Here is a 15446-nt window from a genome sequence, read left to right as displayed (position 1 = left end):
AAAACAGACTGTAGAAAAAACACAGAGAAAGAATTCCACGATTCAGCGACTAGAGCCATAATTATGGCGAGAGGCTGCTGAAATCAGCAGGAGCATATGGGAGTGTGTGTCTGCACTGCATTTTGTGTGAGACAGAGAGAAAGAATTAGGTAAGAAAAGCATAGACAATGATATATGACTTTACTGGGTGATTATGATTAGTCTAGAGTTCTCAGAAGTAAAGCCCAGTAAACACTACAAAACCCCATATTGCTCCATAACAAGGTCTTTTTCTATTCTATTTGTCTGTATTACAAAAGTTGGGAGTCCTTGAGTAAAGACAATTGGGACATAGTTCTGAATCTGCAAATGATCCAAATCCTGCTGGTATAGCAACAGCTTAATTATTTTTTTCAGACAAGAGTAAGTTTGACAGATACTCACATTAGTGCATTCTTCGAAGAACATAAACATTCAGAAATAGCCTACATCAAATAATGTTACAGAATCACTAATAAAACCCTATAGGCCTACAATCCTGAGAATATTTCTTAAAATAGCTAATATTCTTAATAGTTCTTAAAACCTTCTTTTAATTGTCCTAATTTAAAAACCAGCAGTTTCAAGCATTCGCTCTTCTAACCAATGTGCTCTCCTTCCACTTATATATCAGTTAGGGGTAAGAACGTTTGCCCTTGTGCTCTGACCCACCCTGAAAGCGATTGGTACTTTCACAGGTCGTGGCACCTGGCTGACATCATTGGTCTGTCAAGAGTCTCAGGTTAAAGTCTTCCAGTCTCAACTTGTGAGTTTCCTTGTGAGGTTTGTGTGGTGTGCAGTCTATGCTTGGAACTGGCATGTTATCGGATAACTGGTGGAACTATATTCTTTTCCAAATACAAATGTATGTTTTATAACAAATTCCATTTTTATAATTTGTATGATGGTCTATGTAATACAATAGACTACGAGGTAACCAGCTGTCTATTCCATGTGAATGCTGCCCCTGTTGTTTATGTAGTTTTCTCCCCTCCACTTCTGTCCCAGAGACAGAGAGCAGACAGGAAAGTAAAATGGCGGCTGTGTGGAATTTAGCTCCAGAATGGTGAAAGACTGCACCCTGCTGGATAACTGTCGTACTGCACCCGCCTCGGCAGCACATTCCAGTCATAAATCCACAAAGCAGGACAGGATGGAACTGCCACTTCACCAAAGCTTAATTCCAAGGTCATGTCAACATTCAAATTAAAATCACAACCGTGAATGTGAATCGGTCAATGTGCCACGCGAACAGCTGGCTCGTAGTTTTTACATAGCACAGATGGAAACACAAACGTATAGTTTGAGTAGCCTTTTTGAGTAGTTTTTCAGGAGTGTGTTTTCATACTCACTGAACCCTGGGTGTGCCCACACCACTGAAAGTCTTTCAAAAACAGCAACAATTTAACCCTTGATTGGCCAAATTAATCAGATCTACATAAAATGACACATACGTGCCAAGTCAGAGTTTAATTCACTGAGCTGGTGGTGAACATGGTGCCCTCATACAGGGTGTTATCATTATCATACATGACAGTGTCCTCCCACTTGGCCCTGTGACACTCTTCAAGGAGTTTATCCACTCCATAATCCCACAGCTCAAAGTACAGGACCTCACCAGGACCATCCAGGTAGGCCCATTTGTCATGGGACAAGTCCTGCTGGGGAGACCATGGCTCACGTGCAGGGGTCAGAGGGTCAGTGGTGGAAGTGAAGGAGCTGCCACTGGAGGTGATGGAGGAAGCCACATCTCAGCTGTCCTTTACTCCGCTGTTGACACCAGTGTAGCCAGTTAGCTAGTGACTATTTTCTTTTTAATAAAAACAACTAAATAACCAAGACGCTGCGTCCGTCAGACTATAACTGAGAAATACGGCCATATCACTCACGCACAGCCATTATGAAAACATTCATACCAACAGGAGGCTCACAGTAATGTGTTCCTGAAAGCAAGGACATGCTTGAACATCGGTCTGCTTTGTGACAGATCACAGATGGCCATTAGCAGAATGTGGCACCTGAACAGCAGCAAACAGGAATAAAATAGTTAAAAAAAAAATTTTAAGCAACTTCTTTATTGATGTTTCTTTATTAACAGATTTCCTTTAGGTTTAAGCATAGAAGATTTTAACTGTTCTTTTGCTTTTTCTTCATCATTCTTTTTCATCTTCCATGTCTCCATTCCCTGGTCCACTTCTGCATTCAGATACACTGCTCTCCGCTATTGAGTCAGACACACACACCCCCTTTGGTTATACAAAGAATATTGCTCCATAATGAATTAGACTCACAAAGCATGGAAAAAAATTTGAGTCTATGAGTCAGCCTAGCTATAATATATAAACATTAAATATATTGTCATTTTTTAGCACTCCAGTACAAATAGCTACAATTTATACCACTGTAAACACTATGATTTTAATCTCTTTAGCGTCACAAAACTTTGACAGAAAAGGAAAATCATTATTAAGTATTAGCTCATATGGTTATTGTCATTTTATTTTTGTTTCAAATCACAAATTCAATTAATCATGGCAGCCGGTGAATTCAGGTGTAGACTGTACTAACTGCTAGTCAAATACATCAACAATGACCTAATTCTGTACAATTACTTAAGACTAGGTATGATTAACACATTGTTACATGCGACAAACTGGGTTTTTTCATTATAATCTAATCATATTATTTTGTATGTTTTATTATAAGGACACACGTCTAACATTTAAGGAAAAACATCAATTAAATATGAGAAACTGGTGAAACTTACTGCAAAGTCCTCTCTCTGCTTCTGCCTTCTGACTTGTCCTTTTAACAGGGGTGCCGGTCTGCCATCTGTACAGGCACAAAGCCCAAACCCAGCCAAATAAGTGTTGCGGTATAACTGTATTTGTTTGTTATTTACTTTTGTAAAGGGAACATTCAGGGACAAAAGCAAACATTTTATACGGAGTTTGAGGAATTTGAAGTCTGTGCTATAGCTACTTTTACAATTGCACTGGAATTGTAATTAAATCATATCGTTAACGTCATTTATGCGAGATGCGGGGCTACTGGTGTAGTTATTTAATATGAAGATCCTACAAGAGACCAATAGTAAGTCTATAACAATACATATAAAATCCCACACTAAATAAACTACGTCCAAACTTCATGACCTGTAAATCTGCATATACACGCGTGTCAAATCTCTCACCTGCATAGGACCAGTCAGGTAGGTCTGTCAGTGGTCCGTACTCTGACCCTGTCCAAGACAATCCGTTCCTGCGGATTCAAGTCGGGTTAATTCATGCAATGTGAACACATATTAAGTCGGGACTAGAAGCTTAAGATTTTGCAGAAGATGTCACACACCGAGCGAGCTAGGTTAGTTAGTTAATCTGCTAGAAGGTACATACTCCAGTCTCCACTTCTTCCCAGCACATGCCGCACGTGTAGACGTAAACGTCCGCACGCCGTGTCTTAACGCTTAAGCAGGAAAGGAAAATATGTGTAAATGGTACAAAATCTAAAATCACAGCAAACTTGGCTCATCACGTCCCAAAACCACCCGCAGTCCGAGTCGGTGCTAGCTGCTGGCTAATTAAAACACTAGCAATTTGATCATGATGAACTGTAACGATTTTAAAGAATAGGTTTTCCTATTTAAATAAAAGATTATACAATAAGGAATGTGCATGAGCTACCATAAAAGCAACGTAACTAGCTATATTTTCAATAACCTGTATCTCACCTGAAGCACAGAGCATCTTCAAGGGCGCTGCCATTTTGAATAATAAATCCACGAGCTACGGCAACCGTGAAGGACTAAATAAGAGGATACGCGACACTAATTTATACTCGCTTTTAGTTTAACGCTGGCACTTATTCTACTACGAAAACTACTTTTAAGTGAATCTCATTAAGTTAATGCAGTTTAATTTTTTAACTAGTTGAGAGTGATCCATCGCTGTCTATGAACTGGTGGTACAGGAAAAAAAATCAAAGGACCCCAACCCAATAACACGTATTAAACTTATTGAAGTGTTTTATTTAGATTAGCAAAATCATCAAAAATGTTGCCTCTACAAAATACATTTTGTATATTTCCATCTACAGAAAGAGGAGAAGAGATATAATGTCGCACAATAGTGGTCTGTGAGTAAAATATTAGGGGAAACTGGGAAGAATTAAGAATTCTTACCTGCAAACAAAAGGTAAATACATGAACAAACGTCGTTACTGATGTGACCCTACTGTTATTTACTTGCTCATACGTTGTCTATAGTCCTAATACACACACACACACACACACACACACACACACACACACACACACACACACACACACACACACACACACACACACACACACACAAATGCTCCAGGGCATATTCCTAAGGGGCCGATATAAGCAGCTCGGTTAGGTACTGCCGTACGGGGCTTCGTTTGGCTCTCAAGTCTCTAAAATTCAAGCTGACCGCTCTAAAATGGCGGCGCTAATGACGTGTCAGGTTTAACTAAAACAAGCCAAACGTTTGTGTATTTATGGTGTGAAACAGCCATGATTTTTTTCCCTTAATGACATTCTCTATTTTTATAACTATGAAACATAAGTATTATTCTGTTTTCACACAACTAGATACAATAATTTGTAGCTAACCTAATATGCTAGCTGGATTTTGTGGGGTTTGAATGGCAGTATAAAAGGACGTTTTGCAGTCGACCACTACGTTGCTCAACGGAATATGTAATTCGTATAATGGTCTGCAAAAAATAATTATAGTTAATTATAGTTATAGAGTCTTATGTCGTATATTTCAGAAAAATCTTGAAACATCTGATGGGTCAAAATGTATTTATGGGATGGCCGTTAACATTCGGGCTCATAAGTCCAAATTCTGTTAAACATCTTAGGCCTGGCATCCGTACCTCATTAATTTTTACACTGAGAATTTACTAGTGATGACGTGCGACAACTAACTACATATAATGACAGTAAGCGAGATTTCATTTTCTACCACTAGATGGAGCACTAATAACATTAAATAGCCTTATACTATAATTCACTTACTTTGAATGTTTACTTATGTCCTTATCACTGAACAAGTAATCCTTGCTGTGATGAATATACAATTCTTACAAAGTGTTTTATCATAACCTACAAAGTTATGCATAAAACCTGGTAAATAAAATTATTAACTTTAGTCATTGTATCTCTCCTGTGAGCTCTGTTGGCATATCTGGAGAAACAATAAACGTAAACAGGTTTGTAAGGTTTTTTTTTTTTTTTTTGGTAGTATTATTATTTTTTACCTACATAACTTTGACGCTGGAGAACAGAACAGTGTTTTCAAGCAGTCTAACCTTCCTCTCTCTCACATTCTCTTTGTGTATCAACCCGTGGAGTGCTGACTTAGCTCGGAAACATTCCCTGTGTGTGCTGGCCAACAAGTCCCCACTCGCTGATAACGCCCAGCGAGGGAGAGGCACACCGACACACACGCGCTCCTGCTAACCGCAGGAAAAAACGGCACACAACACAAGAAGGGGCTTCGGGGTAGGGAAAATGATACTTTAGACAAAAGCGCGACGCTGGATTTATACGTGATCGGCAGATGAATAAAAAGTAACCACACAGTAGCAGGTTAATTGCCATCGGAATTTATGTGAGCGGTAACTATGGAGCGGAGACTGGCATTCTCAGAAAAAACACAGTTACATTGTTACGACCTCGCAAAAGCACACACGCAGCCGCAGCACACCGTCCCAGAGAACTCGGGGATATCCCTCCGCACATTCCACAGACGAAAGGCACGACCAACTAGGCCTTGGGGTTGGAATAACAACAGGGGCGAAGGTTGTGGGTTGCACAGGATATCTCTCTCAAAAAAATGACGTGTTACTTTGGAAACCCTACCCCACATTTAAAGGATAGGCGGATAGTAAAATATTACAGACTATATCAAAGGGGTTCATTCGTTTTTGCTAAATAGCGTACTTTGGCAAGGATACTGCGTTTCTTGTGGCTCTCGCCGCTGGTTGCAAGTGAAAAATGCATGTTTACTGAATATAATTTTAGTTAAGATCCCAAGCTAGCGTGTGTTGACGGTTTTAAGAGCGCGACAACGTCCCGGTTTTCTCGGTTCCTTGAAGAATTTGATTATAAAAAACCTGGTCGCACCAACAGCCAACATCAATTGGAGAAGTTTGGATGTGTGACGAAATTGTGGGATGCTATTCATCCGCGCTGCCCAGAAGAAAGATGTTCCGGTCAGAAAAAAAAAGCTACGGAGGAAGAAAGAAGGGGGAGGTAGAGAAGTGCAGGAAAGAAAGAAACTCAAAGTTAATCGATGTCGTTTAATTTTCGGACTTCAAAGGCGCTTAACGTATCTGTTTCTCCGATAACGTTTCGAGGAGAATGTGGCGTTCGTGCAGTTTGTTCGTGAAGTTATTTTTGTTCTCCTTGTTTCAAGGTTTCCACTGTTTTTGGAATAATGTTAATTTTCTTTGAAACGGCGATGGAAATAGTGGAGGAACCGTGAGGAACCGTGCGGTCTCGACTAGCCTGCGTATTGCATTTGTTTGCACGACTGTGTCCGTCTTACAGCGTGGATTTTACAGTCCCTCAAGGGGAAAAAACTGAAGCTTCTGCGAAAAGCACAGAAAATACGTTTTTTCTACTATTCTGTTTGTGGAGCCCGCTAGTTCGGCCAGAGGACTCCCCGCTTGAGCGAATCTAAAGCTTTCCTGCTCCACGAAAGACATTCAAGGGAAACGGAACTATTTTTGGTTGTGTTTGGGTGTTTTTTGGACTTTTGATTCAGCGTAGAAACACGTTTTAAGATATCGTAGCTTATTTAGCAACGATATATATTTTTGCACAACATCCTGAAACAAAGGATTGAGTAGCAAATACAACTTTGAGCAGCCTCAGTGAAAAGCAGAGAGGACCGACGGTGTTACGAATGTGACCGCTACACACACTTCGTTTGAACGGACCGTTCACATGGGTTACGGACGAAGGGAGGTTTTTTTGTGGCTCCATGAAATTTAGACCCTCCGATATCCGTCTGTAGCTCGGTGTTTTATTTATCAGCTGTCCACAACACAAGCTGTAGCAAAAGGGCATTGGGACACTAACAAATGGATGTACTTGGTTATCACCACACATGCATGCTCGTGAGGTATTCTACGTGGAAACGTTTGGACCACATCAAGCGTCTTCCCAAGTATGATTAATTAGAAATGTAGCCAGCTGAAAATGCCATAATATTTTAACTTATTTTATGTGATATTTATTATTAGTTGAAGACACAAGACATGTGCTTTTTAAATAACTAATGTCACATATTTCATTGTCCGTGTCATTTCACCTGCTGTAGGCCAAGAAAGACTTGAACAATTTGTATTTACACTGTATTTATGGTACTGTATTTAAGCTGTAGTCTTGTTTATTTTTTATTTCCTAAAAAACCTTCGTTAGTTTAGTACTTGTAGAGCTGTCTATAAGGAATATTGAGTAATGGAGCGAATTGGCACCAAGTTGAAGCAGAAGTTTAAGCTGCCTGACTCTAGTAGTGTCAAATTGAGCAAAAAGAAAAATGAGTTGACCAACTCAAATAACAACAGTAACAGCGACAGTCCGAGTAGCGGGACAGTAGTGGCTCAGCTGAAGCCAATAGCTAACTCCTCTGCAAGCCAATCACAGTACACTCCCCCAGTGGAGGTATGTGGATCGCAGAACGGGAGACCTGGCAAGGTGGTCAACTCCCAGAGAGTGACTTCCATCACCTCCACCCCATCGTCTTCTGTGTCTGAGGAGTCCAGGCCTTCAGTCGAAGACCAGCCATCGCCTCTCGCCCCTCTGCGGCGCCGGACACCCCAGCAGCGGGCGTCGTGCTACCTGCCCGAGGGCGTGGAGAGCCGTGGCGCCTGCGACCAGGTGAGGCGCGGTGAGATGCCTCAAGGTGAGCAGGGCGACCTGCAAGGGGGCGCGTACAGCCCCAGCTCGCGTGCCGCCCTCAACCAGCGCCGCTACTCGCTGGAGCTCCAGCAGCTGGTCAGGCGGCAGCAACTGCTGTCCCAGCCCCCCTTGTCCTCCATGCCACCCCTCTACCCCTCGCACAGCCCCGTCGCCCGCTCCGGTGCCACCGAGCCCGGCTTCCTTCCAGAATTGGAGCGGCACAAGCGTCTGTCCCTGCAGGAGGCGCTGTTCTACAAGCGCTGGAGCTCCGGAGGAGAGCCCTGGGACAGCGGCAGGCCGGCCTCGCTGTCACACCCGCCACAGAGGAGCCACGACGGGGCAGGGGTGGCTTACCTGTTCCCTTCTGGCCCCGCGCTGAGCCCCTGCTCCTCCTTCAGCCTGCAGGAGTCGGTGCTGGCCAGCCCACGCTCCAGTTTCGCCAGTAGCACAGCCAGCGGGGGAGGAGGTGCTGGAGGCAGCCCTGTGGGGAGCCCGTGCAGCAGTAATCGCACCAGCGGCATCAGCCTGGGCTACGACACCCGCCATATGCCCGGCCCTGCACAGCAGCTGCAGTTTTCCTCCACACAGCTAGGTGGCGCCAGCTCTGGACAGGTCTATGTGGCCACCGCACCAGGGAAAGCGGGCACACCACCGATGGAAGTGTGGAGGGACTATCTGGAGAGGTCATCGGGGATGGGAGGAGGATTTCAAGAAAGCCGCCACTCCTACCCACCGGCGCTCAGCACCCCGACAGCCACGGGTCAGAAGGCGGAGCCAGAGTGGTGGGGCGGGTCAGGACAGAGGGCGGCACCGCGGGTGGAAGGGCTGGGAGAGCGGGTGAGGCACTCGGACCTTCCGGGCACCCACTACCAGCAGGAGCTGACCCGGCTGTTGCTGAGAGACCTGGCATTGGAGGGTGAGGTGCAGCTGGGTGGACTGACCCTAAAGGAGCAGCCGCTGTCCACCTGTGTCCCCGCACCTGTCCCTGCCACAGCTGCGGCGAAATCCCAAGAGGAACAAAGAGCAGCGAGGGACCCACCATCAGCCCTGGACAGACAGGAGTTCTTTGGTAAGATCTGACTTGTATTCTGTCGAACAGTGACTAGTGTAGGTTTAAGGTGTGAGCACATGAAGCAGTTGAGAGGATGAAAATCTCAGTCAGACTTGCAGCAACTTGCACAGGCCTTGCAATGACTGGGAAGAGAAGAATTAGCACCAGTGTCAAGGCAAGCCTAACCGCAACCCTGAATCAGCCCAACAAAGATCACAGTTCAGAACAGAGCGAAAAGAGCAAACATGCATTATGGCTGTACCCTCCACCCAGATCTCCAACCAGCGTCCATACCTCACTGCTGTGCCCATGAGCAAATATACCACTCCTCCGCCCAGGGCTACACACAGGCATTTTTGAATAGACTACACACAGTCAAAAATATCTCCTCCAACCACATATAATGACTATGCGTGGTCCTAAATTACAGGCTGCATGTGCAGAGGGTCAAACCAAAGAGCTAGACATACAGTAGATTGGGCAGGCAAGTGTGTGTGTGTGTGTGTGTGTGTGTGTGTGTGTGTGTGTGTGTGTCATGCAGCAGCATGCATAGGTGTGTGTTCCTGCAGTTCAGGTATTTAGGTCCTGAGGGAAGGCTCTCTTGCACTGTACCAACAAGGCTGGGTGTGTGTGTGTGTGTGTGTGTACAAAGCTTGTGTTGTTACAAATAATCCCCCTTATTGTTTTGAAGCACCTGTGTAAAGTATAAGCCAGTGTGTGTTTGTGTATTGAGATTAAGTTGTAAATATGACTGTTGTACATTAGAAGTGTGTCTGAGTGGCTTGTTCAATGGAAACCCCCCCCCCCCCCCCCCATAGAGGGATCGTGTTGGGTTGTGTTTAAGTGCTAAACAATCATGCTGGTCATTACTCAGGCCAAAGAATGCATGACTCACCAGCCCACAAAAATGTATTCGCCTTGAGGCAGCACTGTGTTGTATGATGAGGCCTTTGGCTTGACTGCTGATCTCGATTGGTCAAATTTGGAAATGCATTTGTGTAGAATTTGTGTTGGTTTGCCAATTCTGTTGTGAACCTCTGTCGGTGCATATTGTGTGAGGTAAGTAACAATTTGTTTGTGGTGTGTTTCAGGAACGTGTGTGAAATGCAGTAAAGGTGTGTATGGTGTGGAAAACGCTTGTCAAGCCCTGGACAGTCTCTATCACACACGCTGTTTCACCTGTGTGTCCTGCGGTGAGTCAGGCCCCCAACCCACACCAGTATTGTGCCGAACATCAAGATAACCTGTTTTGCAATGATTCTTCCTGTTTCTAAGATACAGATCAGATACATCAGTAGATGCGCTCAGCTTCATAAGTCCTGAAATATGTCAGTGGTCCAGTCCAGAAATGAACTTAGTCTTGTGAATGATGGTGATTGTAATGCAGCAGTTGTTTAGATGGGATGGTTTTGGCTAAGATGGCCTTCATCATGTCATTTGAGCAGCTGTTGATTGGGAAGGGCCTTGGAAAAGTGCCTTCAGTGTGGAAAATGAGAGATATTTCGGGGCTAAATGGGGACGCCGGATGCGTTTGGTGGAGTAGTTGTGATGTGAGAGTTCAGGTGGTGAAGGGAAGAGAAGCCCACCGCGTCCCCGTGGTGAACGTTTGTGTCCGTCTCTCTCAGGCCGCACACTCAGAAACAAGGACTTCTACAACGTCAGCGGATCGGTCTACTGTAAAGAGGACTACATGGTAAGACACGCCCACGAGTTTGAAGATCAGACCCGTTCTCTATAAGGAAAGTAGTCGCTGCAGTTTCTCGGCCCCTCACTGTGCCCGTTGGCCCTCTGCTTCTGTCCCTCTCTGCATGTTCATTCAGTTCTCGGGCTTCCAGGCAGCAGCTGAGAAGTGCAGCGTGTGTGGCCATCTGATCCTGGAACAGGTGAGCGTCCCGCCGGGCGTGCCATGACTGTTCCAGCCGGGGATGAGGAGACTTGAATGTATACTTGCTATTATTTATGCATATATAAAAGCCTGCATTCTTTGTGTGTGTGTGTGTGTGTGTGTGTGTGTGTGTGTGTGACGTGTCAGATCTTACAGGCCTTGGGGAACTCGTACCACCCAGGCTGTTTCCGCTGTACGGTCTGCTCAAAGACTCTGGATGGCGTGCCCTTCACAGTGGACTACCTCAATAACGTCTACTGCGTCTCGGACTACAACAGGTGTGTGCGAGATCCACACCACTGATTAGACCTCACTAGCACGTGTTGGTTAAAAAACACGTTTAGTGATTTAGTAATTATGCTCCTACATACATTAGCTTGCTCACATCTGAGAGTAAGATGGAAAATGGTAGCGATGGTGACGTCTCTGTGGTGTGAGGGAGGAGAGGCGGGACTGTCCAAACCCAGCTGTCCTGCCGTGTTTATTTGGAAGGTTTCCACTGAGGTTGTTGTTGTTTTGTGTTTCAGGACATTTGCTCCTAAATGTGCTGCCTGTTTACAGCCCATTTTACCTGCTGAGGTGAGTGGTGCGCACCTGAGCTCAGGTGTGGTAATGGGGCTCTTGTTTTGGCTCTCGCGCCTGGGTCTTGCTCTAGAATGTTCTAGAACAGTAGACCCCAGGTGTTCGGAACACACTGTTCTCTCCCTCTGCTTTGATGTAAAGAGTGACTTGATTTACCTGTTTACTGAACCCAGTTGAATTGGGAACACTGGGTTCTGAGTGGGCACTGGTGTTGGGCCCCGTCATACACATGTTCCAGAAGCTTGTTTTGAGCATGTTGTTCTGTGTGTTTCAGGGCAGTGAGGAGATTCTCAGGGTGGTGTCCATGAACAAAGACTATCACTTTGAGTGCTATCACTGTGAGGTGTGTAGTGCATTATGCTTACAAGTCCTTTCCTAGACATACTCACTGGTTGTGAGTACAGCTGAGGATGCTGTAGTAGATGTTGAGGTTTCTTCCTATACCTTGGCTTAATTATATGCTTGTCTGTGATTAAAAGGATCAAGTAGACACTACTCACAAAAAGGTATGGATATTTGGCTTTCGGGTAAAATTTCAGGATGAATCTAAAATGCACTCTAACCTTTACAGGTGAACTTAATGTGACCTCCTCTAATCCTTTGAACGTGCAAGTCCCCAACTGTTCAGTGTTTCTGTACTTTTTGCACAACTTGCTGGTCTCTAATAAGGAGCTTAGCGGCAAAATTCTGAACAGGCATTTGATCCATAAATCGACCGATGCGTTTCCTGGTTCAGGTAGAATTAGTATTTCAAAAGTCCTCCTCACATCCGCTGTTCACATTTTGACATCATGAGATCAAGTCGACACCTAACAGCACCATTGAGAGGCTTCGTACCAGATGTTCTCAGATGGAAGTGGCCACTGAGCTTAGTGCTGCAGTGTGTCATCAGCAGGTTGCAACAGATACAGAAATATAATTGATGGGAGTTGATGCAGAAGGGTACGTTTTGAGACGATGACATTTTTATTTTTTATTTGGAGGGGGGGTGTTCCCATTTTTTAATATCTCTTTGATATCACTGTAGCATGAACCTGCTTTTGCATTTTACCAAAATTTCATCCAAAAGGCAAATATCCCTATATAATTTTTTGTGAGTAGTGTATTAAATTGTTTGAATTAAGGGTGGAGAAATATATGTAATTGTTATTGAGTGATGCATTTATCTAAGGATATTTGTGGTAACATCATTAAAATGACTAATACAGATTTAGAATAATTATAGTCTATAAATAAAAAACAGATGTTAGTGTAACTAATTATCAGTTGTTACATGATAATAAGGAGCTCTTCACATTTTAGTTATGTCATTATTAATTATTTATTCTCCCCATCTGTATGTTTGTTTGTTTTTTATGATTTAAATGTTTTCAGACCATTTAAAGTAGTTTGCTGGTGCATTACGTCTGCAGCAGCATAGTAGTAAATCTCACTAAACTAAGATATCTGAAGAAAAGACTTAAGTCTTTAATTATGGTTACAGTTGTGAAACGACATTCTTTTAAGAAATGTCTGGATTACAAAATATTAGATTCCATTATGATTTTGATTAGCTTTTGTTGCAATTCTGAATTATTTAAAAGGTTGATGATAGATGCTAAAGCGCTAATATGACCTGTAGTTACCCCGCATCCTACCCTCTGCTCCTGTGTGCCTTCTTGCCCCGGACTACCATCATTGAACAGATTATTGCCAGTAGTAGGTTGGAGATCTGGATTTGGTGCTGTTGTTTCCAATTGGTCCATTTTTAGTGCATGTTTTCTCTATTCCTAATAATTGCACGTTCTAATATTGATGCAGCTGTGTCATCACCTCCAGGTCGGTGTAGAATAATTGTGTCAACAACTCCGTGTGTCGTGATGATACAGTTGTGCCAAACTGCCTAATTCAAGCTTGAATAAGGTTCTGGAGGAACTGAGCAGCACCAGCTCTGCAAATTCTTACGGCTAAAACATTTTAGGGTGTCCGTAATGGTGGGGCCATTAGAATGAGAACAAATGAATGAATACTAGTGCTAAACTAATCGCATGCAACATCGCGGTGACACTCCTCCTCTCTCTCCCTGTGTAGGAGTGTGGGAAGCAGCTTTCAGATAAGCCTGGATCTCAGTGCTTTCCTCTGGACTCACACCTGCTCTGCCACTCCTGTCACATGACCAGGGCGTGCGCCACTCAAAGCCTTCCTCCGCACAACACACACTGAAGGATGTGGAGGGGAACCGCCGAGCTGGACCAACGACACACACTGCTTTTTATTGACATTTGCATATGCGACCAAGTTTATATTATCTTGTAAGTCCTTTTGGATATCTTGATCTTGTTTTGATCTTTCTCTTTTCCACAAGTCTTAAACAAGGTTATGGATTTTGACACTGAAATGATAAATATAACGACGTGATCTGATTTGATCGACTGATTTTTTTCCCCCCCCAAACTTGAGGTCATACATTTCAAGTGCATCTTCTGGAACTACTGGGCGCTGTTGCCCCCTAGTGGCCGGTTAGTGCACCAACAGAATCCTGCTGACAACGTTTTGTATTATGTACTATTGATGATCACTGCCGATGTTACTAAGTTATTAGGGAGTACGAAACAACACGCTGAGCTACTGTTTTTCATTTCTGCTGTAGAAAAGAACATACAAGGGATTTTTTTTGCTTAACTTTTTTTAAAAGAAAATATTTAATATCACTAGCAAAGATTTTGCACTTAAATGAACGTTTACCTTCTGAGATTTTTTAAGAAAGTTTTTCTGCAAAAGAGTAAAAAAAACATTCCTGTATCTGTCTTTATTAATAAACTTCTTCCTATCTGAACTGGAGGTTTTAATTTCCTGTGTATTGACTGCAAATTAATGGATTATGTACCTGCTGCCAAGTGTTAGTTATCGAATGTCCAAAGATACATGCCAACATAAGCCAGACTGCAGTTTCTGGGACTTGACCCACACTTTTACATAGTTCAGCTCACAGAACTAAGTTTTACTGTTTAACAAGCTACACAAGGCGAGCTTTACCAGGCAGCTATTCAACACTTTGGAATCTATTCCTGCTATCTGCAGTACTGTGGTACTATTTTGACGTCAGCCAGAGCAGAAGTGGACAAGCATGTGATAGAACCTCTACGTCTAGTTACCCATCACCGTTTAAACTCAACACGCAGTGAGATTTTCTTTAGTCACCTTTTTTTATTATTATTCTTTGTACATTCTGCATACAGAAGAGAAGAAAAATAATCAAAAAGCAAATAGAAATTTCATTTTCAAACTAAAAAAATTTAAAACATTATTAAAACTTGTATTGTTCCTCTCTTGACTATAAAGGACGGGGTTCTCCCTTATGCTTCCCAGAGGACAAGACTAAAGAACACAGAGGACTACAAACTGGAAAAGAAGAACATCGGGACACTTTACGAAGAGGATGTGGCGACACACTGACCAAATCATCTGCTTTCCTCCATGACATCACCCTCCTAGACCATGACTCTGGAGACAAGCAACAGTAGTGAGACATTCAGTGCACTAGGGTCTGAAGGGATCCGAGAGGCAGTGGCCCAAATACACGTCAGGTTGAAACAAACTCAACGGCAAAAACAATTTACTTACGGGGAACCTTTTTTGTCAACAGAAATAAATTAATTTAAAGTCCTAAAAAGAAAAAAAAATCTAGAACTAAAATATAAATCTCAATCCCACACTGCGTTTACTGCCCGCCGGCCAATGCTGGCTCGAAACAAGATTTCATTAGAAAAAATTTAAAATCAGGAGTGGAAAAGAATCTGGTAAATATCAGATACCCGTTCTTGGTAGTATAGTCTTAGCCACTCAGCACCTTTGACTATTCAACAATGTCCAAGAATGAGGGTCTCGGATAAATACACAAGTCTAACTCAAACAGAAAACAAAAGATTTCAACGTAGCACAAAAAAGAGAAAGAAAACAGGTGGAAGCCCCTGAAATGAGAAAAAGGT

The 15446-nt window shown here is 43.2% G+C and overlaps 3 protein-coding genes across 4 annotated transcripts in view; 1 reads left to right on the top strand and 2 right to left on the bottom strand.

The window, feature by feature from the left end:
• Positions 1-2092: 2092 nt before the first annotated feature.
• LOC143497877 (large ribosomal subunit protein mL52-like) lies at positions 2093-3797 on the bottom strand. Its single transcript, XM_076993493.1, has 5 exons — positions 3749-3797; positions 3414-3483; positions 3212-3279; positions 2786-2850; positions 2093-2239 (listed from the first exon to the last, which is right to left on the bottom strand). The coding sequence occupies exons 1-5, from the start codon at positions 3780-3782 to the stop codon at positions 2093-2095; spliced, it is 384 nt and encodes a 127-aa protein (XP_076849608.1). The 5' UTR covers positions 3783-3797.
• A 2136-nt stretch (positions 3798-5933) lies between these two features.
• On the top strand, positions 5934-14272 carry LOC143497884 (LIM domain-containing protein ajuba-like). Of its 2 annotated transcripts, XR_013125909.1 has the most exons (9): positions 5934-9029; positions 10103-10204; positions 10637-10704; positions 10832-10894; positions 11044-11174; positions 11424-11475; positions 11753-11821; positions 13549-13769; positions 13918-14272. XR_013125909.1 is itself a non-coding variant. In XM_076993501.1 (8 exons), the coding sequence occupies exons 1-8, from the start codon at positions 7520-7522 to the stop codon at positions 13678-13680; spliced, it is 2127 nt and encodes a 708-aa protein (XP_076849616.1). In that variant the 5' UTR covers positions 5934-7519; the 3' UTR covers positions 13681-14272. The 2 variants fall into 2 exon arrangements, 1 of the variants encoding a protein (XP_076849616.1); XM_076993501.1 differs by having other exon boundaries at positions 13549-14272.
• Positions 14273-14650: 378 nt separating this feature from the next.
• Positions 14651-15446, bottom strand: part of LOC143497857 (apoptotic chromatin condensation inducer in the nucleus-like) — a 19319-nt gene continuing 18523 nt past the window's right edge. Inside the window, exon 17 of the mRNA XM_076993464.1 lies at positions 14651-15446. This exon is cut by the window's right edge and continues 610 nt beyond it. The gene's annotated coding sequence lies outside the window, so the exon portion shown is untranslated.

Source organism: Brachyhypopomus gauderio, unplaced genomic scaffold (assembly GCF_052324685.1).
Source record: "Brachyhypopomus gauderio isolate BG-103 unplaced genomic scaffold, BGAUD_0.2 sc114, whole genome shotgun sequence".
In the NCBI taxonomy this organism is placed as follows: Eukaryota; Metazoa; Chordata; class Actinopteri; order Gymnotiformes; family Hypopomidae; genus Brachyhypopomus; species Brachyhypopomus gauderio.
Note: the sequence above shows the minus strand (reverse complement) of the source record. Positions and strands in the feature narration are given on the sequence as shown.